Consider the following 27,453-nt stretch of genomic DNA (forward strand, 5'->3'; position numbering starts at 1 on the left):
GGCTGGAGAAGACTGATGAGGGGGGAGATGGTGGGGGGCTGAGTTACCCTTGCTTCATGGAAGCAAAACCCGCCCCCGTTCCCAGTACCATAGTTAGAATGGGACACTGCTCTGGTCTGGGCCAGAGAGGGCTCTGAGGTTGGCCCGAGGGCCACGGATGAGGGTGGGACTGGGCAGGCAGAAGTATGTGAGACCGGTCTGGGGTGGTGGTGGCATGGGGGAGCCCAGAGTGGCCTTACTTGGGACCATGGTGCATGTTAAGAGCCTATGCCGCATCCTGAACTGGCTAAGCTGTGATGGATGCTCAGCCAAGGCCAAAGACTTTACCTGCCCAAATCCCCTGGGAAGACTCATCTACAGGACTGGAGGTCATGGCAGCTGTGGGCAGAGCCCTGCTCTGTCAGGAGGTCAGAGGTCTGGCAGGGGAAGGGGAACTGGGTACAATTAACCAGAGGAGTCGAGTAAGAAGGAGAAACCATCTTGACAGCTTCACTTGAAAAAGTAGCCAAGGTTGAGATAGAGAGGAACGAAGCAGGTGACTGGGAGGAGTGGGTGTGACTGGTGGCTGTCCCCAAGGTGGGGGGAACTGCCCACTTTGAGGGGCAGAGGGCTAGCCCCCCACAGCCCATTGACCCATTGATTGTGGGGCTCCAGTGAAGAGACCGTTAGCCAAAAGAAGAGGTTCTGCCTGTGGCTGGATTTTGAGGGAAGGGTGGGCCTGGGTGAACATGACACCTTGGGGAATTCTTGCCTCAGTTCCCGACCCCACGGCCACCCAGTTGCTCCAACTGTCACCTCCCTTCCCCTGGCAGGGGTCAGCCCAGCCCCCGGGCTGGACTTCACTCTGACACCACCCGGCCTACGAAGAGGATGCGGTAGGTCTCCTTCACATCTCCTCTGAGGGTCAGCAGTGCCTTCACCGTCAAAGGGTGGTGCGGCTGGAAGAGAGTTGGAGAGCGAGATGGGTGTGGTTGCTGGTATGTTCATTTTCCCTTAGAGATACATTCTGGATTTTGGGTCCTGAGCAACAGTTCCATCCCCAGAGGTTGGACCCAGGAAGCCTCTGTTCTTCCGGGCCCACAGCCCTCACCTCAGCTCAGAGTGACCCCTACCATGGCCAATGTTGAAAATAACCCCACCTTGGAAATAATCTTGGAAATAAGCCCAAGAGTGAGGAGGCTGCTGAATTAAGACCTTATTACCCACAAGGGCCCGATTCAGGGGAAAATAAACCAACCAACAAACAAAAAACAGTGGGGCCTGGAGATGTCCAGAATTAGTTGGGTGGGGTTTTTGCTGTGCTGAGCCCGGGAAAGGAGACCAGTGGGATCACTGGACAAAGGCTGAAGAAGGGGAGACCATCCCTGCGAGCACTCAATGGGCAGACTAGCCCCAGGCTCTGGTGGCAATCTCTGGCAATCTCCAGTGGCCTTTCCTCCCTTCACACCCTTGGCCGAGTCCAGCTGGTTGGGGAGCATTTGGGAAAAGTGGGCAAGCTTGACTTCATCCCCTGGCCTCCCCATCTGGCCCCTGGCTGGGCAAATGGAACTCATGCTGGCTGGCTCATCACCAGGACGACTTTCCCGGCAGCTCTCCCATTCAGCCTTGCCCTGGTAGGTCAGTGCTGGGGCAAATGCAGAAGAGGCTTCTGGGAAAATACTGCAGAAGAGCTCTGTCCTCACAGGAGTTGGAGGACAATGCCACGGGGAACTTACATCAAAGCCTGCAGGTGGCAGCCACGTAACGGTGATGGACCTGGTCTGCCCACGATCCACGGTTCCCTTCGTGGGGTCGATGGTGAAGCCGCTCTGCTGCAGGAGAGGGAGGCTGTCTAGGCTGAACTCCACTGTCTGCAAGATTGGCAAAGGGTGCTCTCTGGGCACTGGCCAATGATCCAGAGACCACTGCCACAGCAAGCCCAGAGAGAGCCGCTTGGGGGACCCTGGTTTTTGTGCCTATCCTGTGGCAATCTTCTACTACAACCCAGCCCACACACTTCATTCCTCTAATGCTAACCTTCTCAATGAACTTTGATCTCTTCTATCTCACTGCCGACCTCTGGCCCATGTTCTTCCTCTGGCCTGGAACACTCTCCCTCCTCATATGCATTAGATAATTACTCTCCCCGACTTCAAAGCCTTATTGAAGACACACCTCTTCCAAGAGGCCTTCCCTGACTAAACTCTCCTTTCCTCTTCTCCTACCCCTTTCCGCGTCATCCTGACTTGCTCCCTTTAATTCATCCCCCCACCCAGGCCCACAGCACTTAGGTACACATCTGTAATTTATCTATTTATATTAATGTCTGTCTCCCCCTGTAGACTGTAAGCTCATTGTGAACAGAGAATGTGTCTGTTTATTGTTATATTGTACTCTCCCAAGTGCTTAGTACAGTGCTTTTTACACAGTAAAGCACTCAATAAATATGATTGAATGAATGAGTGGCAGGAAATGGTCAGTCTGGCATGCGTGAGGTGGCTGCCTCCTGGGTTCTTAGGAGCTGGTCCTCAGACAAAGAAGGGATTCCCCACCCCCCTGGGCTCCTTCTCTCAGCACACCTGCTGGAGTTTCTTCCTCCTGGTTTGGTCTCCCCCTGTCCTTTTGTGGTGGTTTACGGGGGAATAAATTACTTTTTTCCAATACATGAAACGCACTCTGGCCTGGCTTGGAACTGAGGGGTGTTGGCCCGAGGCCAGAGGTAGGAATGGGCAAGTCACTGTAACTCTTCCCCATTTTGTTCCATAATGGAAAAGTTGGGTTCCATGTCACCCTTCTGTTCCAGGAGGGGGCATCTCTGAGAAGAGCATCTTTGTCCACTGAAAGCACCTAGTAGTGGTGCCCACTGCTCTGGGGACGGGCTGGGCCACGGCTGAAAATGTCATGTACCCCAAGACAGTCTTCCAGTGGGAGGGAGGGCAGTGGTCAGGGTGAGAGAATGGTGGACAAATCTCAACTGGGAACTCCACATCCTGATGAAGTGACGAGAAAGCACAATGAGGCAGTGAGGTGAACCATCAGGACAAGTTGGAATCACAAGGAAAGTGAGAGGGTGCTTGCGCATGGATGTCTGCACACGTGTGTGTGTGGCGCACGTGAGTGCATGTGGTGTGTATGGAGGGGACAGAGAGAAAGGAGGGGAAAGAGAGGGCTGTCAGTGAGGTGCACAGAATGATCCCTAATACTGCCACTGACCTTTTTGGAGGCAGGTTGAGAGGTCCGGATGCAGCCCACTTGCAGTTCCCGGGTGGCGGGGGCTTCTGATGCACCGGACTGGATGTAGTCCAGGCTGAGAAGGATGGGCCGTGGGCACTCCCCCACCTCTGGACAACAAAAGACTGGCAGGTTATCCAAGGGGGGCACATAACCCTGCTGACTCTCCTGAAGAGAGGATCTCAGACTTTTTCCCCAGGCTCCCTGCATCCCATCTTCTTGGACACGAGGAAGCTGACCTTTGGTTGGGACATTAGGAGCAGGACAGGGGTTCCAGTTCAGCAAGGGGCCTGCCATCCCACCTCCCCACTGGCTCGAACAGCACCCAGCACAGTGTCATGGCTGTGGCTTTGGTACCTCAGGTGGGTTACCTTCTAGGGACTCTTCTCCAGAGGCTGGGATGCCAGCCAAGGACTCAACTGGCACATCCAGCGGGTCTCCACCTTCCACAAACATCATATGCTCTCTTGCAGCTCCCTTCAGGTTCAGGACACAAGCTACTTCCTGGCACCAAAAAGATTATTATTAGTAGTACAATTAATATATTATTGTGATATTTGTTAAGATCTATGTGACAGCCACTGTACTAAGTTCTGGGGTAGATACAAGCAAAATCACGTTGGACACAGTCTCTGTCCCACATGGGGCTCACAGTCTCAATCTTCATTTTACAGTTGAGGTAACTGTGGCACAGAGAAGTGAAGTGACTTGCCCAAGGTCACACAGCAGACAAGTGGCAGAGCTGGGATTAGAACCTATGACCTTCTGACTCCCAGGCCTATATTCTAGCCACCACACCATGCTGCTTATGCAGTCTGTTCACTCTGGTTCCCCAGAGATGACTTGGTCCTCAGTGCTGAATGAGGCAGCAGGAGAGGGAGGGAGGGAGCCAGGTCAGCCCACCCTCCCTCTGCCTGCTCAGCAGGTCTGGGCTCTGGGGTGGCAGGAAGATGGATTGATGGGCTTCTCTGCCAACAATGTGGCCTAGTGGAAAAAGCACAAGGTTAGGAGTAAAAGGATCTGGGTTCTTAGCTCTGCCCCTTGCCTACTATGTGACCTTGGACAAGTCACTTAACATCTCTGCACCATTTTCCTCAATTGCAAATTGGGCCTCAATATCTGTTCTCCCTTCAACTTAGACTGGGAGGCTCATGTAGGACAGGGATGACATTCGACCTGATTAACTTGTATTGCTCTCAAGGCTTAGAACAGTGCTTGCTACATAGTAAGTGCTTAACAAATACTAAAAAAACAAAAACTGAGACCATTATCAGGATGGCATACTTAATTCCTTTAATGCTCACCATCTCACTGTACCTGGATCTCTGCTATCTCTCCGCCAACCTCTTGCCCACATTCATTCATTCATTCATGCGATAGTATTTATTGAGCGCTTACTATGTGCTGAGCACTGCACCAAGCACTTGGAATGTACAATTCGGCAACAGATAGAGGCAAACCCTGCCCAATAACGGGCTCACAGTCTAAATGGGGTGACAGACAGCAAAGCAAAACAGACAAAACAAAGCAAGACAACATCATCAAGATAAATAGAATCATGGAGATATACACCTCATGAACAAAATAAATTAGGTAATAAATAATATATACAAATAAGCACAGTGCTGAGGGGAGGGGAAGAGGGAGGAGCAGAGGGTGGGAGAGAGGGGAAGGGGAGGGGAGGGGAGGAGCAGAGGGAGAGGGGGCTGTGTGACCTTGGGAAAGTCACCCATCCCTCTGTGTCTCAGTTACCTCATCCTATCTCTGGTCTGGAATGCCCTCCCTCCTCATATCAGGCAGATAATTGCTCTGCCCCACTTCAATGCCTTATTGAAGGCACAGCTCCTCCAAGAAGCCTTCCCTGACTAAGCGCTCCCCTCCTCTTTTCCCACTCCCTTCTATGTCACCCTTACTTGCTCCTTCATTCATCCTACCTCCCAACCCCAAAGCACATATAAATATATATATATATCTGTTATTTATTCAAGTATATTAATGTCAGTCTCCCCCTCTAGACTGTGAGCTCGTTGAGGGCAGGGAATGTGCGTCTGCTTGTGGTTATTCTGTACTCTCCCAAGCGCTTTGCAAACAGAAAGCGCTCAATAAATACGGTTGAATGAATGAATGAATGGCCCTCCGCTGTTGAGCGTTCTGAGCAGTGTGCGAGAGGAACCATTAGGTGTCGCTGCCTCTCCAGGGAGGCGGCAGCCACACGGGCTCCAGCGGGTCCGGCCAGAGGAACGGGACGAGGACCAGGAAGAGGGAAGAGGAGGCACGAGGAGGATGGACGAGGAGTGAGGGGGAGATGAGGGGGGAGGAGGAGGGAAGGAAGAGGGAGGAGGTGGAGGAAGGAGAAGGAGGGAAGGGGAGGAAGGAGCATGGGGGAGGAAGAGGGAGGAAGGAAGAGGGAGGAGGGAAGGAGAGAAGGAAGGGAGAAGAAGGAGGAGGGAGGGGGAGAAAAAAGAGGTGGGAGAGGGGAGGAGTGAGGAAGGAGGAAGGAGGGGGTGGAAAGAAGAGGGAGGAGGGAAGGAGGAAGAGGGAAGAGGTGGAGGGAGGGAGGAGGGAGGAAGAGAGAAGAGGAAGGATGGAGGAGAGGGAAGGAGGAGGGAGAGGGAGGAGGCTTGCAGATGAGTCGGAGGTGGCCAGCAGAAAGGAGGGGAGGCCCGGCCCTCAGCCCATCCTTTGGGGCCCCAGACCCTTCAGCGCCGGGTGACCCGGCCCTTCCGTGGATGGATGAGAAGTGTAGGTAAGGGGCAGCAACGCTACCGGACCCCTGCTTCCCACCCAGTTCTAAGCACTCATTCTCCAGAACCAGTGCTGGACTGCAGCTCCCGCCCCTTCTGGCCCTGGGTGCCCTAACTGCAAACCTCCTTCCGCTCCACCCCAAGGCTGGCTGAGGGTGAGTCTTCACTTTCTCTGCCCACCCCAGCTGGGGATCTGGGGACATTACGGAGCCGGCCGAGCCCGGCTCAGCACCACCCGTGGCAGGTATTTACTGACCTGGCCTTGCCCGGCCTGGCCCTCTTACCCTGTCAAAGAGCACCACTTGCAGCTCGTCCGAATAGTACAGGCTTTCGTGGTCAGGACTGAAGGTCACTGTAAACTCTTGGCTTTTCCCTGACTCGATGACCCCTTCTACTGGGATGACGCTGAAGACGCTGAGGCCGCTGTGGTTCTGTGTGCCTGCCAGCCCAAACGTGTTTCCAAAGTAAAAGTGCAAACGAAAGATCAGACAGTGATAGTGACCTTCCCTTAGCCCGCCCTGCTTCTGCCGGGGTCTCTGCAACCCATCGCTATCCAGGAGGGCTGGACTTGACATGTCATTGCCATAAGAGAAGCTGAGCGATGCTTCTAACAGTCTCAATTTTCTGTCTTTCATCCCCACTGAGCAGTGTCCTAGTACTAAAAGCCACAACCAAAACTCATCTTTCTTGCACGGGATGGTCGGGAGCCTTCACACCCTTTCCCAACAAACAGTCAGCCTAGGAAGCCGATGGGCCTCGCAGCACGGCATTGCGTTTGACTCCTTACCCACTGTGCTCGTCCTTTGCGTTTGCGAAGTGATAAAAATGGGCAGCTGCTCTGGGTCTTTATTCCTCATTATAGAAAGACTCTCCAGTTTCATGGAGTACTTGATTGGAAGGGAGGAACTGTTCTGGAGCTAAAGAGAAATAAAGAAAATTCAAGGATGGAGAGGGGAGAGAATTGGAGGGTTTAGATGGCCATGTTGGGTTGCTAGGGGAAGAGTCAGGGATGGAGAGGGGAAATGTAGGCCTATCCTGACTAAACCCTCTTTTCCTCTTTTCTCTCCCTTTTGCATCACCCTGACTTGTTTCCTTCATTCATCCCTCCCCCCCCCCAGCCCCACAGCCCTTTCGTACATATCTGTAATCCTATTTATTTATGTTAATGTCTGTCTCCCCCTCTAAACTGTAAGCTCGGTGTGGGCAGGGAATGTGTCTCTTAAATTGTTATATTGTACTCTCCCAAGTGCTTAGTATAGTGCTTTGCACACAGTGTTCATTAAACATGACTGACTGACTGAATCAATCAATAAATATAAGGGTGAGTGTCCAGTACTCCAGTGTCCAGTACTCCAGTAATAGCAGTAGCTTTTTGAATGCTCACTTGGTGTGATGCAGTGTTCTAGGTGTTCAGAAAGTATAGAATAAAGACGTGACATCTTTCCTGCCTATAAGCTTTCAGCCTAACGGGGGAGGCTCGCTCCTGATTCTTCCAAGCATCCCCCTCTAGACTGTAAGCTCATAATGGGAAGGGACTATGTCTGCTAATTCTGTGGTACTGTACTCTCCCAAGCGCTCAGTACAGTGCACTGCATATAGTAAGCAGGGATTGTCTCTGTTGCTGAATTGTACTTTCCAAGTGCTTAGTACAGTCAGGGAAAAGCCAGTACAGTAAGCACTCAATAAATACGATTAAATGAATAAATGCATGAATGAATAAGCATTCAATAAATACAGTTGATTTATCCTGCTGTCCTCGTGAGGGACAGAGTTCTGGTCTGGATGGAACGTGAGGCTAATCCAAGGATGGCATTTTTTTAACTTTCCTTCTTTTGAAATGATGTGTGTGTGCGTGTGTGTGTGCGCGCGTGCGCGCCCACGACTAAATGAAAGAGGGAAGTTATTATGTGAGTTTAATCATGGATTTTGAACCCATTAAGGGACAGGGTCCATGTCTAATTTCCACTTGTTTACTCTTTTCCAGCACTTAGTACCAATGCTCTGCTCAGAGTGTTTAATAAATACTATTACTACTACTAAAATGAAAAATAGAATTTTCTTCCTTTCCTCTACTTCCCTTCTGACTCATAAGTATCTTCCTGCTCATCAAAGCTGTGGTCTGGCCATAGTGTAAGAAGGTTCTCTCCCCTGCCCCGTCACCAACCTCCCTGGGCCCCTTTCCACCAATGAGACTCTGTTTCCTCATTTTCCAATCGGGAGTATGAGGAAGCATGAGGTCTTCTCAACTTTCAAAACTTTGGGAAAGCTGTGACTGCTGCCATGATTTGGTTGTGACTATTTGACTCTAAGGAGTTGGGAGCACAAAACTCTGTTCCTCTAGCCACAATGCCCTATCCCTCTTGTTATGTATACCTTCATCCATTTCTTTATATATACATATATATTTATATTTAATAGTTTCATTAAAAATAGCTTAGTACACTAGAGCTTAGTACAGTGCTCTGCACTCATTAAGCCCTCAAGAAATATCATTGATTGATTTCATCCTTCCTTCTGTACCTGTCATCCATCAGCTCTCTTCATCCGCTCCCATTCTTAGGTTGTGCATCTCTAGAACACTGAGGACCTGTCTAATTTTCACCTGGGTATTCTTTCTCCAGTGCATAATACAGTGTTCCACATAATGGAAGCATTTACAAAATGCCATCACTACTGCTGCCACAAGAAAAGCACAAAGTCACTTTCATTGTAAACTGAGTCATGCCAATCTGAGGCAAATGGTGGACCGTTCTCCCAGAAACAGAGGCCACTTTTCCTGGTTCGACCTCTTCCACACCATGAGTTCAGCAAGAATTCTATCCGCTTGCGCGCAAAGTAGCCAAATCTAACGGCGGTAAATGATGGAAGGACAAAGATGATAATTGAAACCTGGCCAAACACTGTGTCCTTGGTATGGATTATCCCTCCTGACCAAGGAATCTAGGGTGCAGTATCAGCTTGCTTCAAGATGCTGGCTTACCTTAAATGTGGAAATACTGGTCTCCCGGGCCATGACATATCCCATGTTGAGCACATTTCCTTCAATGGAGCAGGTGATGGTGGGGGCCACACCCGTCCCCAGAATGCTTAGGGTGAGGGTCCCTTTTTGACTAGTGATATCCAGTGTCTCGAAGAACTAAAAAGAATGCAGCAGTTAGTGTGGAGATGATACACACTCACAGCACAGTGTCACTGGGAAAAATTGGTCTGGATCCTGTGTGGTAGTAGCCTCAACAGGTTCACATGCTTGGGCTGCTCCAAATCCCTTTATTGGAGGGAGAGAAGGAACAAGTGGGGCCTAGCGGAAAGAGCGCAGACCTGGGTGTCAGTGGACCTGGGTTCTCACCCTGATCTTGCCACTTGCTTGCTGTGTAACCTTGGGCAAGTCACTTCACTTAACTTGGGCAAGTCACTTCTCTGTGCCTCAGTTTCTTCATCTGTAAGATGGGAATTCAATACCTGTTCTCCTGCCCCTTTAGACTGTGAGCCTCAAGTGGGGCAGGGACTGAGTTTGATCTGTTATTTTGTAGCTACCTCAGCTCTGAGTAATGAGCATGGCACAAAACAAATGCATTATTATTATTAATAATAATGATAATAATAAGGCAGGACAGGAGAGGTGCAGGAATCCTCTTGGCAAGTTACTTAATTTCTCTGTGCCTTAGTTTCCTTATCTGTAAAATGGTAATTAATTCCTACTCCTGCTTACTTAGACTATGAGCTTCCTGTGGGACAGGGACTGTGTCCAACCCGATGATCTCATATCTACCCCAGCACTTAGAACAGTGCTTGGCACATAGTAAATGCATAACAAATTAACAAATACCATGATAATAAACAAAATAATAATTTTCACACAGAAATATCAAAAAATAAATACACAAATAATAGTATTTGTTAAATGCTTACTATGTGTCAAGCACTATACTAAGCGTTGGGGCGGATACAAGCAAATTGGGTTGGACACAGTCCCTGTCCCACATGGGGCTCATGGTCTCAATCCCCATTCTACAGATGAGGGAACTGAGGCCCAGAGAAGTGAAGTGACTTGTTCAAGGTCACATGGCAGACATGTGGCAGAGCCAGGAAGCCACCAGACCTTGGGAATCCTAGTGGATGGACATTGGCTGCCCCCATCCCCACTGCTACCCCTTCTTCCATCCTCCACCCCTGTCACCTCTTTCTCCTCCTGGACCCTTCACTTTGGCTAAGTGTGCACAACTGCAGCATGGCCTAGCGGATAGAACCCAGGCCTGGGTGTCAGAGAATCTGGGTTCTAATGCCCATTCCACCACTTGTCTGCTGTCTGCCTTTAGGCAAGTAACTTAATATCTCTGTGCCTCAGTTCTCTGATCTGCAAAATGGAGCTTTAACACCCATTCTCCCTCCTACTTAGCCTGTGGATTCTGATTATTGTTTATCTTGTATTATTATTATTATTAATATCTGAATCAGTGGGCCAGAGCCAGTCCCCACAGTCCCAACTTCCAAGAATTGGATGACATAAAGATTCGAGGAAGCAGTAAGCAATTCCACTCCCTGCCAGGGCGTCGGTGGAGAGGATGGGATCAGGTCTGTGCTTCTGGTTGACCTGGGTAACTTAGCCAAACCTGGGAAGGTCATGGCCGGGACCCTCTCGTACCTTTCCTGCCCGACTGGTAAAACCTGGCCCAAGTGAACATCCCTTGAGTGAGATCTCCTTACTTCCCCGATTTGGAAGAGGAATGTACTATTTTTGTGCTCCTGCTGCAGGTGGTGTAGTGAGAAACAGACTGTTCCCTTCTTGCTCTCTTCTCCTCCTCCTCCTTCTCCCTGAATCCCAGGCAGGGAAGGTAAGGCCGAACCCACATTCAGTCCCAGGGGCTGAAACAACGCTTTCTGGAGCACAGCCCTGGCTTCATCTCGAGGAGGCAGCTGACCTGGAGATTTTGGAAAGCCCGGCTCAAAAACAGCCCAGGGTTCCTTGGAAATGCTCACCTGTGTGCTCTCCCGCGGAGAGAAAGAGATCACAAAGACCCGGGTCTCCCCGGGTCGGAGAGCCCGGGTAGGATTCAGAAAGATGAAGGGACCGTTGGGATTCAGGATGGAGAATTCAATCTGGAGTGGGGCTAGTTAAGGAAGAGCCACAGAAAGCGAGGGGGGCCGGGGTCCAGGGGAGTAGGAATGGTCAAAAGGAGAACCAGCAAAGGCAAGCCCTGAGGCTGCCCATGTAGCTAGCCATGGGGGAGATGGTGAAAAATCCACTCTTACTGGGATGGCGGGGGATCCAATGAGGCTGGGCATTGGGGTGGCAAACAGTGGGAGACAAAGCATTTAAACTTCAGTGGAGGCGTGGACCTCTCTGGAGCCTCATAATAATAATAATTATGGTATTAGTTAAGCGCTTACTATGTGCCAAGCACTGTTCTAAGAACTGCGGGGGGAGATACAAGGAAATCAGGTTGTCCCACGTGGGGCTCACAGTCTTCATCCTCATTTTACAGATGAGGGAACTGAGGCACAGAGAAGTTAAGTGACTTGCCCAAAGGCACACAGTTAACAAGTGGCAGAGCTGGGATTAGAACCCATGACTTCTGACTCCCAAGACAGTGCTCTTTCCACTTGAGCCATGCTGCTTCAGTGGAAACCTTCACAAATATCCGGGCCAAGTCACAGGTCACATCCTGCCATTTGAAAGAGCATGGGCTGGCTCGTCCCGTCCCAACCCGGAAGTGGCCCCCATGTCCTGCCAGGGGCCAAGCCAGCTCACCACTGGGGTAGCCAGCATCACCAGTGACCCATGGCTTCCTGGCACGCCTGCAATCAGGGCCCTGTACCCGTCTCCTTCAGGAACTGGAGTCGGGTCAAGATCAAACCCACTTCTTGGCATGGATGACTTCACCTTCGAGGGTCAGTCTAGCTGCCGCCCTATTGGGGAGCCTCTGGGCCAGGCCATTCTGCACCAGAAAAAACCCCAACAAAAACCTTTCCCTGAAATAATCCCAACAGAACAGAAAGATGCTCTGAAACTAAGCATTTTACCGTTGCTCCTTTCTGGAGTGTTCCGGCTTACTTCCACCCCAGGTCAGTTTGACTGACCCTAAGGCATCCCTTCCTAAAAGGTCTGCTCAATCCCTGGAGCCCTCGGCTCAAGGAAATGAGGCCAAGGATACAGTCAGTTGTTCTTGGCAGATGTTTTGCACTGTAATTCTTTTGATTCCCTTGTGACCTGGAAAAGAAGCAAAGCATTTGGGGAGTTGGGAGAAAGGCTCCAGGATAAAAGTCTCAGCTTTTTCGGTGTGACCTCTTAAGGAAGCTTATCCAGTCCCCTGTTGGTCTTTGGGTTCCTGTCTCCAACAACCTTTGGTCCTTCCTAATGGGTAGCATCGGAATGGTCACACTCAGGTGGAAGTGGGCCAGGGCAAAGCTTTCTCATGTCCTGTTTCTTGCCCTTTTCCAGTGGCACCATCTTTCCAGCCCTCTGCTCCTGGTGGGACACCGTGGGGTTAGCCCCACCATTGTCCCCTGGTGCTCTTGAGCTGCATGGTATCACGGATCGCTGTGTGATCTTGGGCAAGTCACTTCACTGCTCTGGGTCTCAGTTCCCTCATCTGTAAAATGGGGATTCAGACTGTGAGCCCCACTTGGGACAGGAGCTGTGCCCAACCTGATTTGCTTGTAACCACCCCAGGGCTTAGTACAGTGCCTGGGAAATAGCAAGTGCCTAACAAATGTAATAATAATAATTACATATTATTATTACATTTGTTAGGCACTTGCTATGTGCAAATTATTATTATTATTATTATTCATTCCCCAGCTCCCAGAGAACCAGGCACCTTGCATAGGGCTCTCTAGAGCCAGCAGGCAGGCAGCGCCTCCCACCTCGTTGTGGGCAGGGAATGTGTTTGTTTAGAGCTATATTGTGCTCTCTCAAGCACTTACTACAGTGCTCTGCACATAGCAAGTGTTCAGTAAATACGACTGACTGACCACGGGAATCAGGAAGGAGATCTGAGTTTGAAAATGCTGGGAGGGATCATGACAGATCACCACTCATCCCATTTCAAAGCCTTACTAAAATCCCATCTCCTCCGAGATGCCTTCCCTGACTAAGCCCTCATCTCCCCTATTCCTTCTCCCCTCTGCATCACCCTTGCACTTGGATCTGCACCCTTTTAGCATTTGATGTTCACCCCACCCTCAGCCCCACAGCACTTACATACATCTCCTTAATTTATTTTAATGTCTGTCTCCCCTAGAGGGAAGCTCCTTGTGGGCAGGGAATGTGTCTGTTGTACTCTCCCAAGCTCTTCATAGTGTTCTGCACACGGTAAACCTCAATAAATGTCATTGAGTGATTGATAGGTAGATCAAAATGTCCTACCTATTGCAACTTCTCCAAAGTCAAAGATCCTTTTCCCATTATCTGAGGTAACCACCATAGGGGGAGCCACGGCTGGGCAGTGTAGTTCCAGGTACAAAGTGTTGTAAGGACTGGAGAGAAGAGAGAAAAACTTTCAGTCAGGGTCCAGCATCAGGAAACACACTCAGTGGGAAGAAAAGCAGCATGGCCTGGTGTATAGAGCCTGGGTCTGGGAGTCAGAAGGACCTGGGCTCTAATCCCAGCTCTGCTACTTGTCTGCTTTGTGACCTTGGGCAAGTCACTTCGCTTCTCTGGGCCTTAGTTACCCCATCTATAAAATGGGGATTAAGACTTTGAACTCTATGTGGGACAGGGACTGGGTCCCAACCTGATTAACTTTAATAATAATAATAATGATAATAATAATAATGTTGGTATTTGTTAAGCGCTTACTATGTGCCAAGCATTGTTCTAAGCGCTGGGGTAGATACAAGGTAATCAGGTCGTCCCACGTAGGGCTCACAGTCTTGATCCCCATTTTAAAGATGAGGTGACTGAGGCACAGAAAAGTTAAGTGACTTCCCCAAGGTCACAGAGCTGACAAGCAGCGGAACTGGAATTAGAACCCATGACCTCTGACTCCCAAGCCCGGGCTCTTTCCACTGAGCCATGCTGCTTTTATCTACCCCAGCGCTTAGTACAGTGCCTGGCATATTATAATAATAATGGTATTTGTTAAGCGCCTATAGTGTGTGAGGCACTGTATTAAGTGCTGGAAAGCACTTTACAAATACCATTAATAAGTCAGTAAATTGGAAAAAAGCATTGGAACTGCAGGGAAGGAGGGAGAGATGAAGACAGGTGTGTAGGTGGGGGATTGCTGGCTCTGGGGGAGCTGGCCAGGAACAACGCTCATCTTAAATCCATCAGCAGTACCCTGGATCCTTGGGAGCCTGGGTAGGCCCAGTCCAGGGAGGCCTCCAGGCCTTCTGCAGCTTGTTCCCAGCGGGGAGCCAATGGGACCCAGGAGAACTCTGGGTAGTGACATCAGACTAGATCCCATATTTCCAGGACTAAGGGGCCTGAAATGGCTGGCATAGAAACACAGCATTGTTCCGTCCTGGGCCGTTAGTGCCTGTTCCAAGAAGGGCCATTCCTTGACCCAGAGTCTGGATGATCAGTTAGAGCCTGGCTTCCCTGAGTGGCAACCCAGAGAAACCAAAAGAACAGATCCCAGCCCACACTCTTTGCTTTTCTAGTGCTAACCTCTTCACTGTGCCCCGATCTTGCCTCTCTCACCACTGACCCCTGGCCCGTATCCTGCCTCTAGCCTGGAACTCCCTCCCTCCTCAAATCCGACAGACAATAACTCTACCTGCCTTCAAAGCCTTAATGAAGGCACATCTCTCCAGGAGCCTTCCCAGACTAAGCTCCACTTTCCCTCATCTCCCATTCCCTTCTGCGTCTCCCTGACTTGCTCCCTTTCCCCTCCTGACCCCCCCAACTCCCAGCCCCACATAACTTACATATATATTTGTAATTTTATTTATGTGCATTGATGTCTGTCTCCCCACCTCTAAAGTGTGAGCTCATGCGGGCAGGGAATGTCACTGTTTATTGTTGTATTGTACTTTTCCAAGCGCTTAGCACAGTGCTCTGCACACAGTAAACACTTAATAAATACAACTGAATGAATGAATGAGTGAATGAATCCCTGCTGCTGCCACCATACCAGGTCACTCAGGAGCCAAGAGGCCAGGAACCAAGGACCCTGCTGGGACCGGGTGGGACAAAGGGTCTTTGCAAAAATGAATAACAAGGACTCTGCCAAATCTCACTTCTCATGGAACACTCATCCCTGATCCTAGATTCAGGGTCTTCCTGAGGAAGCAGCATGGCCTAGAGGAAAGAGGGTGGGCCTGGGAGTCAGAGGACCTAATAATAATAATAATAATTGTGGTATTTATTAAGTGCTTACTGTGTACCAGGCACTGTACTAAGCACTGGGGTAGATACAAGCAAATTAGGTTGGATACAGTCCCTGTCCCATGTGGGACTCACCATCTTAATCCCCATTTTACAGATGAGTTAACTGAAGCTCGGAGAAGTGAAGCGACTTGGCCAAGGTCACACAGCAGACAAGTGGTGGGACCGGGATTAGAATCCAGGTCTTCTGACTCCCAGGCCCGGGGTCTTTCCACTAGGCCATGCTGCTTCTCTGAGAAGATGAGGGCCCCCTCTGGAACGGAGAGACCATGTCATCTGGGGAGAGCCAGGTTTCAGTGGAGGTGAGGAGGAGGAGTGACTTGTATTCTAATCCGAGCTCTTCCAATTGCTTGCTGTGTGACTTGGGCAAGTCACCTTCTCTGTGCCTCAGTTCCCTCAACTGTAAAGTGGGAATTAAATACATAATCTCCCTCCTACTCAGACTGTGAATCCAATGCAGGGCAGGGACTACATCTGAACTAATTAACTTGTACTTACTCCAGCACTTAGAACAGTGTCTGGCACAAAGTATGCGCCTAACAAATTCTATGAAAAAAACAAAGCTTTCAGCCTTCGCCCAAGACGAGGGGTTGTGATGGATGGGCTCCTGACATCTTTTGGAGGGATTCATCTCACTGTGACCCTGCTGCTGGGGCTGCCTATGGGTATGCTTGCAGAAGCACTAATGGGGGTCTGTTTGCCCCCACCTCTCTTCTCTGCCCTGACCCCAGTCAGTTGCCTGATGTGGCCCCATTTCTGGGTCTCCTACCTGTAGTTGAGGGGTTTGGCTTCTTTTTCTTTAATATCTCCTGTTGCCACAATGCATGGAATTGTATATTTTTCAAGTTTTCCGCAGAAATGCCGAGTCAAGGAAGCTTGGGCAGAAGTGTATGCATCCGAACTAAGACCAGGCAACAAAAAAGCATCAGATGACCAATAAAATCAACCGACCGCTCAGTGGCATTAACTGAGCATTTACTGTGTGCGGAATGCTCTCTCAAGCGTCTACTTTGTGCAGAGAGCTGTACTGGGTATATATTTCTACTACAGTCCAGTCCACACAGTTTGCTTCTCTAGCTCCAGCTTGCTCACTGTGCCTCAATCTCATTTTCCTCATCACCGACCCGCTCCCCACATCTTCCTGCTGGCCTGGAACTCCCACCACCATCATATACGCCAGACCACCGCTCGCCCCATCTTCAAAGCCTTAATAATAATAGTAATAATAATAATGATGGCATTCGTTAAGCATTTACTTTGTGCAAAGCACTATTCTAAGCGCTGGGAGGATACAAAGTGATCAGGTTGTCCCATATAGGGCTCTCAGTCTTAATCCCTATTTTACAGTTGAGGGAACTGAGGCACAGAGAAATTGACTTGCCCAAAGTCACACAGTGACAAGCAGCAGAGCCAGGATTAGAACCCATGACCTCTGGGTCCCCAGCCTGTGCTCTTTCCACTGAGTCATGCTTATTAACTCATTGTGGGCAGGGAATGTGTTGGTTTATTGTTATATTGAATTCTCCCAACCACTTAGTACAGTGCTCTGCACATAGTAAATGCTCAGTAAATAAGATTGACAGACTGACATTAAAGTCACATCTCCTCCAAGAGGCCTTCCCCGATTAAACCCTCTTTTCCCGACTCCCTCTCCCCTCTGCATCATCTATTCTCTTGGATCCGGACCCTTTGGGCACTTGGTATTCACTCCACCCCCAGCCCCACAGTGATTATGTACATATCTGTAATTACTTTTATTAATGTCTGCCTCCCCCTCTAGACTGTGAGCTCATTGTGGGCAGGGAACATTATGGGTATATATATGTGTATATATATATATATATATTTGGAGAGGGAGAGAGAGATGAGAGAAAGCTGTCCTTCATATTCATAGAAGATGCTACTGACAGTGAAACTCACCCATGTGAGTTCAATAACATGTATGTGTGACTGAAAAGGCCGATTTAGGACCCACAATCCCAGCCACAATGTGCAGTCCCAAAGGCTAGCCCTGTTGTGTTGGGCTCTGTGTACAGAGTACTGTACTAAGCATTTTGGAGAGTGCAACGAAAGTAGAAGACATAACTCCTGCCCTATAAGAGTTGACAGCTTGACAGGGGAGCACCAACTCTGACCTTACTGCTCTCCTGTCATTCATTCACTTGTATTTATTGAGCACTTACTGTGTGCAAAACACCCTACTAAGCACTGTACTCCTAATACAACCCCGCCTGCACACTTGGTTCCTCTAATGTTAATCTTCTCAGTGTACCTTGATCTTGCCTATCTGGCCACTGATCTCTTGCCCACGTCCTGCCTTTGGCCTAGAACGTCCTCTCTCGTCATATCTGACAGACTCTCCCCATCTTCAAAGCTTTAATTGAAGGTATATCTCCTCCAAGAAGCCTTCTCTGACTAAGCTCTCCTTTCTTCTTCTCCCACTCCCTTCTGCCTCACCCTGACTTGCTCCCTGTATTCATCCCCCCTCACAGCCCCACAGGACTTATGTACCTATCTGTAATTTTATTAATGTCTGTCTCCCTCTGTAGAGTATAAGATCGTTGTGGGCAGGGAATGTATCTGTTATGGTTAAATGGTACTCTCTCAAGTTCTTAGTACAGTGCTCTGCACACAGAAATAATAATGATGATGATGGTATTTGTTAAGCGCTTACTATGTACCAAGCACTGTTCTAAGCGCTGGGCACTATATACAATTGATTGACTGACTGCGATCACTTGTCATTTACCAAATGATTAGAGATGATCCTGGGCTCCCAAAGGAGGAGACGTCAGGAGGAATCCCTATGACTTTGAGCCTTCACGTTTCCACCCTGTTTATTTTTAATTTCCACACAGAGGGGGAAGAATTAAAGTGTGCTGCGTCCTCGGGGCTATTTCGGTTCAGAACAGGCTCTGCAGCAGGTGTTGTTGAACGAGTGGTGGGCTATTCTAGCCGTGAGCCGGAGTCCTGGAATCTTAGCTCAGATCTTAAAGGAGAAGCTCCAGAAAGTCAGAGTGCTTATTTTTGGCTGAATAGCCGGTTAATCTCCAGGTTGCAAATTCAAAAGAAAAGAAGCGCAGGCTCCCACCCGCTCCACAAAACGAGGCTCCACCCCCATTTCGTGTCTACTAATGTATAAGGGTCAGAAATGTGCTTGTGCTTTACAGTGCATGAGGTATATTATTTAGGGATCAAATGGCGGTATTCATTGAACGCTTACTGGGGGCAGAGTGCTGTATAGAGCTGTTAAAGTCCTTAGAGTCGTAGACACAATTGACTAACAATAGAGTTGGTAGTCACGATCTCTGCCCACAAAGAGCTTGCAGTCTCCAAGGGAAATTCACTAGCTGGGCTTGCCATGGATTTTCATATTCCTCAGGAGTTTATCCAGGAGTCACTGGCTAGAAACTTGCCAGCAAGAGAGAACAGTGAGTTAACCCAGTACTTGAGCGCTTCCTCTTTTCCTTCAACATCATTATTAATGGCATTTATTGAGGGCTGTGTGCAAGATCACTTTACTAAGTGCCTGGAAGAGTACAATACAACAGGGTTGGTAGATGTGTTCCCTGCCCACAAGGAGCTTACAGTGCAGAAGGGGAGATTGCTATTAATATTAAAAAAAATGTGCTGGGGGTGGAGTGAATAAGATGTGCTTTCTTATGTATATAGACACACTAAGATTTTAAGATCAAGCTTGCTTTCTGTGGTAGAGTGGAAATTCACAGTGGTTTTCCGGAGTTTCTGTTTTGATGGACATTAAATCTTAGAGGAGAAGTTTAAAGCACATCTTCCCTGACAAAACCCTCCTTTTCTCTTCTCCCACTCCCTTCTGCATCACCCTGACTTGCTCCCTTTATTCATTCCCCCTCCCAGCCCCACAGCACTTATCTACATAGATCTACAAGTGTTTAGAACACCCAGAGTGCTCTCAGTAAAGGTTTTTATTACCACTAATACCATGAGCTGGTTGCTTTGGCCGTAAATAGGTTTTGAACATTAACTTTTTGTATGCATTTGGCAGTGTGTTGCCCCTCTGCTCACTTGCTGCATCCCATACCCCAGCAGGGATGAGAGCACCTTTATTGGTGTCGCACAAACCCTTGACTCTAGAATCAACTCCTCTGTGCCAGTTTTTAGCCCTAATGTCTTTGTGACTTGTCATCAATTAACGGTATTTATTGAGTGCTTACTGGGTGTAGAGCACTGAAGTAAGCACAAGGGAGAGTACATTATATCAGAATTGGTAGACATGTTCCCTGCCCACAAGGAGTTTACAGCCTAGAGGAAGGCCAAAGCTCTTCTGTCTTTGGTGACGGGTGAACCCCATCACAACCCTGAATTTTGTCGGGTCCTTCAGCTTGCTCTGGCCTCTCGTTCATTCATTTAATCATATTTATTGAACGCTTACTGTGCGAAGAGCACTGTACTAAGCGCTTGGGAGAGTACAATATAACAATAAAACAGACACATTCCCTGACCACAATGAGCTCACAGTCTGGGGGGAGAGAGACATTAATATAAATAAATTTCAGATATGGACATAAATGCCATGAGGCTGAGAGGGGGGATGAATGAAGGGAGCAAGTCAGGGTGATGCAGAAGGGAGTGACAGAAGAGGAGAGGAGGGCTTAGTTAGGGAAAGCCTCTTGGAGGAAATGTGCCTTCAATAAGGGTTTGAAGGCAAGGAGAGTAATTGTCTGTTGGATTTGTGGAGGGAGGGAGTTCCGGGATAGAGGCAGGAGAGGGGCAAGGGGTCGGTGGCGAGATAGACGAGAGCCCGCCTGGATGGCAGGACCTCAATGGGAAGAGGCCAGGATGCCAGGTGCCTCCACTAGCCACTTGTGACCTGACTTTGGCACCAGACAGGAGTGGATCGGGAAGAAAGACTGGGATTGGGAAATTACTTTGGTTCAAAAGTTATTTTTCTCCTGAAGCGGGATTCTCTCCCCTCAGGAGAGATTTGGAAGAGAGACTAAAAGCTGATGTGACAGAGCGGCTCTCCGGAGCAACGGCTTTGTGAACCTACCTAGGCTTGATGTCTTCGGGCTTTGGGGGTTCAAAGGAGACTGTTACTGGGGCTTTTATCAGTTTTTCCCTTGTGGATTGTTTAATGATCTGGTTGGTGGACTGCTTTCTCATCTCTTTCTTCACAGGCATCGTCAGGTCCTTTGCAAACTGCGAGCGAACAGGAAATGGGGAAGTGGGGAAAGATCCTTCTGAGGGATGAACGGAGGCCTACAGGTGGATCAATAGGAGAGAATAAATGAGGCTAAATGATCAATCAGTCAATCAATCAATCCTAATGATTAGATCTGGGGCCTTTGGACATTTGATATTTGCCCCACCTCCACCCTGCAATGTTTATGTATATATCTTTAAATTATATATTACAAATCATTTATTCATATTAATGTCTGTCAAACCCTCTAGACTGTAAGCTCATTAAGGGCAGGGAATATATCTGTTAATTCTGTTATATAGTACTTTTCCAAATGTTTAATACAGTGTGCTCTGCTCAGAGTTGTACATTCCAAGCACTTAGTACAGTGCTCTGCACATAATAAGCTCTCAATAAATACTATTGAGTGAATAAATACCATGATTGATTGATTGGTATTTACTGAATAGTTACTGTGCAGAATACTGGACAAAGGGCTTGGGAGAGAATATGACACAATAGAGCAGGTAGGCTCTGAATGACACATGTCCAGCCAGCCCCTCAGAGGCTGACAAGCGAAGGCAGAGGCTTCCTCTACCATGACATGGTTTCATTCCAGAGGGCTCCTCGGCAATCCACAGTCACCTCTTTGGGACCCAGGGCTTATGGCAAGCACTCTGGGGGCACTAGATAATTTCACGGGGAAAGAGGCCAGGAATTAATTCCCTTTCTTTGGTAGGGATGGATTTTCCCCAAATTTGGGACCATCTTTTGAGGATGGCCAAGTAGATACAGCACAGGCCTGGGGGTCAGAAAGACCTGCATTCTATTCCTGGCTCAACCACTTGTCTGTAGTGTGATTTTGGGCAAATCACTTCTCTGTGCCTCAGTTACCTCATCTGTAAAATGAGGATTAAGTCTGTCAGCGCCATGTGGGACAGGGTCTGTATACAACCCAATTTGCTTGTCTCCACCCCAGTGCTTAGTACAGTGACTGGCATGTAGTAAGTGCTTAATACCACTATTAAAATTATCATTATTGTTATCCTGCCCCGCTTATCTGAAGACATGCATATTGGACTATTACCTAAAGGATGGGTTAAGGAAAGAAAAAAAGTGCAATGTGTTGCCTTTCTTCCAAGAGGTCTTCCCAGACTAAGCCCCACCTTTCTTCATCTCCCACTCCCTACTGCATCACCCTGACCTGATCCCTTTGCTCTTCCTCCCTCCCAGCCCCACAGTACATATGTACATATTTGTAACTTTATTTGTATTGATGTCTTTCTCCTCTCCTCTAGACTATAAGCTCATTGTGGGCAGGGAATGTGTCTGTTCATTGTTGCACTGTGCTCTCCCAAACACTTAAGTACAGTGCTCTGCATACAATAAGTGCTCAATAAGTAAGAATGAATGAATGAATGAATGAATGAATGAATGAAAGAAAGTTCCAACCATAGGTTCTGCAGCCAGGACATTTCAGTTGCCACAAGCAGTGGGCTGAACAGGCTCAGTGACAAGTCAACCCAAGTGTTTCTGTTCCCTTCAAGCCCTTGATATTCACCCCATCCTCCGCCCCACACCACTTATTCATTCATCATTAGCATTTACTGTGCGCTTACTATGTGCAGAGCACTGTACTAAGCACTTGGAAGGCACAATTCAGCAACAGATAGAGACAATCCCTGCCCAATGACGGGTTCACAATCTTAACAGGGGAGACAGACAGCAAAGCAAAACAGAACAAAACAAAAACAAGACATCATCAAGATAAATAGAATCAAGGAGATATACACCTCATTAACAAAATGAATAGGTAATAATATATACAAATGAGCACAGTGTGGAGGGGAAGGGGAAAGAGCAGAGGGGGAAGGGGAGGGGGAGCAGAGGGAAGGGGGGGGCTCAGTCTGGGAAGGCCTCCTGGAGGAGGTGAGCTTTCAGCAGGGCTTTGAAGAGGGAAAGAGAGTTAGTTTGGAGGAGGTGAGGAGGGAGGGCATTCCAGGACAGTGGTAGGACGTGGGCCATGGATCGATAGTGGGATAGGCGTGAACAGGGGACTGTGAGGAGGTGAGCTGCGGAGGAGGTGGAGAGTGTAGAGAAGCAGCGTGGCTCAGTGGAAAGAGCCCAGGCTTAGGAGTCAGAGGTTATGGGTTCTAATCCCAGCTCCGCCACCTGTCAGCTGTGTGACTTTGGGCAAGTCACTTAACTTCTCAGTGCCTCAGTTACCTCATCTGTAAAATGGAGATTAAGACTGTGAGCCTCACGTGTGACAACCTGAATACCCTGTATCTACCCCAGTGCTTAGAACAGTGCTCGGCACATAGTAAGTGCTTAATAAATGCTAACATTATTATTATGAGGTGGGCAGTAGAAAGAGAGAAGGAAGGTAAGATAGGAGGGGCAAGGTGAAGGAGAGCTTTGAAGCCAAGAGTGAGGAGTTTTTGTTTCATGCGAAGGTTGGTAGGCAACCACTGGAGGTTTTTGAGCAGGGGAGTGACATGTCCAGTGCGTTTCTGTAGGAAGATGATCCAGGCAGCGGAATGAAGAATAGACTGGTGTGGGAAAGACAGGAGGAAGGGAGATCCGAGAAGAGGCTGATGCAATAATCCAGTCGGGATATTATGAGAGCTTGTACCAGCATGGTAGCCGTTTGGATGGAGAGGATGTACTTATGTACATATCCAATCAATTAATTGATCCATTAATCATATGTATTGAGCACTTACTGTGTGCAGAGCTCTATACTAAGCACTTGGGAGAGTATACTATAAGAGACTTGGTAGACATTATTTATTTCTTTATATTAATGCCTGTCTCCCCCTCTAGACTGTAAGCTCCTTGGGGGCAAGGAATATATCTATCAACTCTGTTGTACTGTACTCTTCCAAGCGCACAGTACAGTGCTCTGCAAATAATAAATGCTCAGTGAAATCCATTGAATGATTTCTGCCAGTTCCAGGAAACAAGCCCCTCAGAAGCAGTGTTTGTGCTTACGAAGATGACAGTAATGACTCTGTATTTCGGGACAATGACTGGCTCCGTTTTTAATACCTGCTTCATTTCATTTTCTTGGATCAATATGGCTACTGCTTCTTTTCTGATCAAAAGATCTGACAGCACTGGTCTGAAAGACACTCGAATCAGGCACTTCTGTCATCAAAAAAACATAAAGAACATCTCAGTGAGAGGTGAAAATGAAGACCCTTCAACTTACTGCTAATAAATCCCCTGACAACCCTATGCCAACAGCCCTGGAGACCCCAAATCTCCCCATCTTCCCAAACCTCCACTGTTTACCCATCTCTTTCTGCATCAAACAGAAACCCTAAACTTCTCAAGAAAGAAGTTGTAAGAATTTCTCCTTACAACTTACCCATTTTCTTAGGCCTTGGGTTATCATTTCCTTTCCTCTCAAACTTACCTTTCAAACTTGCTGTGTCTTGTTCTCGTCTCTCCTGACCCTGACCTTACCATTGGCTTTCAATCACCTTGCCCCCTCCTATCTTACTTCACTGATTTCCTACTACCCCCCTCCCCGAGGGCACATTATGGAGATTTTGTGATCATTCATTTCCTCTACCCATCTGTCAGTCAGTCAGCTATATTAATTGAGCGATTACTGTGTGCAGAGCACTGTACTAAATGCTTGGGAGAGTACAATACGACAATATAACAGTCACATTCCATGCCCACAATGAGTTCATGGTCTAGAGGGAGAAACAGACAGACATTATCAGAAATAAATAAATTACAGATAGGTACATAAGTGCTGTGGGACTGGGGGTGGGGATGATGAATAAAGTCAGGGAGGTTCTTGGCATACAGCAAGCCCAATTCCACCATGATTCATTGTTACTTCCTACCTTCCCCGGCCACACAGTCCCCACAGATGGGACGATGGTGATAGGTGCTCCTTCGGGGGGAAGGAATTCAAAAGAAGTGGGACCCACAGGGACGGGCTCCCCGTTGCCGATGCGGGGCACGCAGTGAGTCAGGTGGTTCATGCTCAGGTGGGAGTTCACCACATACAGGATCACAGAGGAGACGTCGTTCAGAGCTGTGGCTGGGAACTTCACCAGAGAGTGCGACAGCTCCAGGGGTGGGTGGACTCCGATCGCCCTGCATGGGAGCTTGAACTGCCTGCAAAACACGCATGGTTTGGCTCAGATCCTCGAGGCTCACAGCCCCCGGAGATGCGCTTCCGAGCCCGGGTGGGTGGATGTGGTCGACTTGGCAGAAGTAGTGACGGTAGCTAATGAGCGTGACCCACCTGGGTTCTAATCCCAGCTCTGCCACTTGTCTGCTCTGGGACCTTGGTCAAATCACTTCACTTCTCTGGATCTCAGTTCCCTCATCTGTAAAATGGGGATGGAGACTGGGAGCTCCATGTGGGACAGGGACTGTGTCCAACCCGATTTGCTTGTATCCACCCCAGCACATAGTACAGTGCCTGCCACAGAGTAACTGCTTAACAAATACCAGAATTATTGTTATTATTATTACATTGCCTGGCACATAGCAAGTGCTTAACAAACACCAGAATTATTATTATTATTATTATTTTAAGAGCTTTTGAAAAAGCCTGCCTTCCAGAAGCTTATAGGGGCTTCCCAACTTTAGCTCTCAGAGAAGGGAAGGATTATCCCCTTGGAGGAGCAGCTCCCCGGGGGTGAATCCCGGTGCTCATCGGTAGGTGCTCAATAGCAACGGCTTCTCCTCATGGGGCTGAATGTATCAGTTTCGTGGGGAGGGCTGTGATGGCCAGAGCCGTGACCTGTCCACTTGGAAGGAGGAGAGAGGAAGAAAAGGTCATCCCTCCAGCCAGGGAGAAGGGGGTAGACGGCTTTCTCTTGCCCTTGGCAGATAATGAAAGGAGGGAGCCCTGGGACAGTCACAGATGAAAGATGATTCCCTTGCAACTCCACACTATGGCTGATAACTTCGATTTGTCCCCTGGGGACATCCTGGTGCTGCTAGGCTTTGGTAACCCTCTAGAATCCGGATTTAGCTCTCTGAGACCTTGCTATTTCTAAATCACTGAGCCTTCTGGGCTGTTGCTTCTGAAACCTGAACTAAGGTCTATCTCTCCCCGGGCCCTCGCCATCTTTACATACTGGCTTTTCCTCATCTGCTCCTCTCCAACTGACTCTCTTCGCTGTTCCCAAGCAAACCTTCTCACTGTCCCTCATTCTCAACTCCCCTGCCTCCCACCTCTCTCCTGGAACTCCCTTCTGACCCAAATCTGCCAGACCACAACTCTCCCCATCTTCAGAGTACCTCCTAAAAATCCCATCTCCACTGGGAAGCCTTCCACATTTAATTCACAACACCCTAGTTGTGTCAACCCTGTCCTTAGCATGTATATGTTTTATTCTTAGCCTCAACAACTGTGCATCTTTTTTATTTGGATTTTTCCCTATTTATTTAGCTATTTCATACTGATGCATCCATACAACTTCCTGTGACAACCCAGTTATTCCTCTTGCTCCGACTATTTGTAAGGAGTTATTGCTCATCTGTCCAATCTCATTATTATATCATAAGCTCCTGGAGGGCCGTGCTCATGTGTCTTTCTGAGGAGGTGCCCTCCTGTGTACTTAGTTCAGTGCTTCATGCTTAGAAGGTGCTCAACACGTGAATAAAGGCCTAGAAGGAATCTGGTAAAACACCTGGCTAATTTACCTGATGAAGATCAGAGTCACTACTGAGGCAACTGCCTGCCGGGTCCTGGCCCAGAAACCCACCCCCAGTGCTAGCCTGCGGTCAGTCTGTGCTGCTCCTCTGCAGCTCTTCCTTTAAAGCAGTCCATCACCTTGCCCCCCTCCCCACTCTCTTACTGCGACCCAGCCCGCACACTTTGCTCCTCTAATGCTAACCTTCTTCCTGTACCTAGATCTCACCTATCTTGAAACTGATTTCTCACCCATGTCCTGTCTCTGGCCTGGAATGCCCTCCCTCCTCAAATCTGACAATTACTTTCCTCCCAACCCTCCTCAGAGCCTTAATGAAGGCACATCGTCTCCCAGAGGCCTTCCCTGTCTAAGCCTTCCTTTCTTTTCTCCCAATCCTTTCTGCATCACCCTGACTTGCCCCCTTTATTCATCCCCACTCCTAGCCCCATGGCACTTATGTACATATCTGAAATTTATTTACATTAATGTCTGACTCCCAATTTAGACTGTAAGCTTGTTGTGGGCAGGAAATGTGTCTGTTTCTTGTTATATTGTACTCTCCCAACTGCTTAGTCTAGTGCTCTGCACATAATGCTCAATAAATAGGATTGGCCAACTGACTGACTCTGTCCACCTACTCACTCACAGCACTCTGCCCCAGCAGGAACACCAGTGGGAGGAATGAGAGAGTGTGAGTGACATTGCACAAACTCAATCGTTTTGCTTTGGGTTTTGGTCCTGACATCTCAGAGCAAGGCAGCAGGGCTTAGTGAGAAGCAGCATGGCCTAGTGGATACAGCACAGGCCTGGAAGTCAGAAGGACCTGGGTTCTACTCCTGGCTCTATGTCTTTGCTCTGTGACCTTGGACAAGTCACTTTACTTCTCTGTGCCTCGGTTATCTTGTTTGTAAAATGGGGATGAAGACTGTGAGCCCCATATGGGAAATGGGCTGTGTCCAACCTGATTACCTTATATCTACCCCAGTGGTTAGTAAAGGACCTGACATATAGTAAGTGCTTAACAAATACCATTAAAAAAAAAGATTGCTGCTGGAAGATTCTATTTCTTGCTTTTTAGGCAATTGCTCTGGAGCAACCAGTTTCTCCCAATCAGTGATACTTATTGAGTGCTTACTGTGTGCAGAGCATTGAACTAAACACTTGGGTAGGTACAATACAACAGAGTTGGCAGACACATTCCTTGCTCACCAGGAGCTTACAGTCTAGAGGGGAAGATGGCCATTAGAATAAATAAAGAGAGGAGGGGACAGGAAAAGAGAAGCAGCATGGCTTAGTGGAAAGAGGCTGGGCTTGGGAGTCAGAGGTTGTGGGTTC

At 48.5% G+C, this 27,453-nt stretch overlaps 1 protein-coding gene across 5 annotated transcripts in view; it reads right to left on the reverse strand.

The window, feature by feature from the left end:
• Positions 1–462: 462 nt before the first annotated feature.
• CFAP74 (cilia and flagella associated protein 74) overlaps positions 463–27,453 on the reverse strand; it is a 118,058-nt gene continuing 91,067 nt past the window's right edge. The window contains exons 26-39 of one of the 5 annotated variants that reach the window (XM_029064382.1): positions 24,310–24,586; positions 23,498–23,596; positions 20,315–20,463; positions 16,055–16,186; positions 13,321–13,430; positions 12,107–12,162; positions 10,932–11,051; positions 8,935–9,090; positions 6,742–6,871; positions 6,239–6,393; positions 3,582–3,714; positions 3,193–3,320; positions 1,716–1,850; positions 463–938 (exon numbers count right to left, since the gene is read on the reverse strand). In XM_029064382.1, coding sequence (XP_028920215.1) covers positions 840–938; positions 1,716–1,850; positions 3,193–3,320; positions 3,582–3,714; positions 6,239–6,393; positions 6,742–6,871; positions 8,935–9,090; positions 10,932–11,051; positions 12,107–12,162; positions 13,321–13,430; positions 16,055–16,186; positions 20,315–20,463; positions 23,498–23,596; positions 24,310–24,586 — 1,879 coding nt within the window. In that variant the 3' untranslated portion in view covers positions 463–839. Of the gene's footprint in view, positions 939–1,715; positions 1,851–3,192; positions 3,321–3,581; positions 3,715–6,238; positions 6,394–6,741; positions 6,872–8,934; positions 9,091–10,931; positions 11,052–12,106; positions 12,163–13,320; positions 13,431–16,054; positions 16,187–20,314; positions 20,524–23,497; positions 23,597–24,309; positions 24,587–27,453 lie in introns of those variants that run through there. The other 4 variants (XM_029064381.1, XM_029064383.1, XM_029064384.1 and 1 more) reach the window with 4 other exon arrangements.

The sequence above is a fragment of the Ornithorhynchus anatinus genome, chromosome 5, assembly GCF_004115215.2.
Source record: "Ornithorhynchus anatinus isolate Pmale09 chromosome 5, mOrnAna1.pri.v4, whole genome shotgun sequence".
Classification (NCBI taxonomy): Eukaryota; Metazoa; Chordata; class Mammalia; order Monotremata; family Ornithorhynchidae; genus Ornithorhynchus; species Ornithorhynchus anatinus.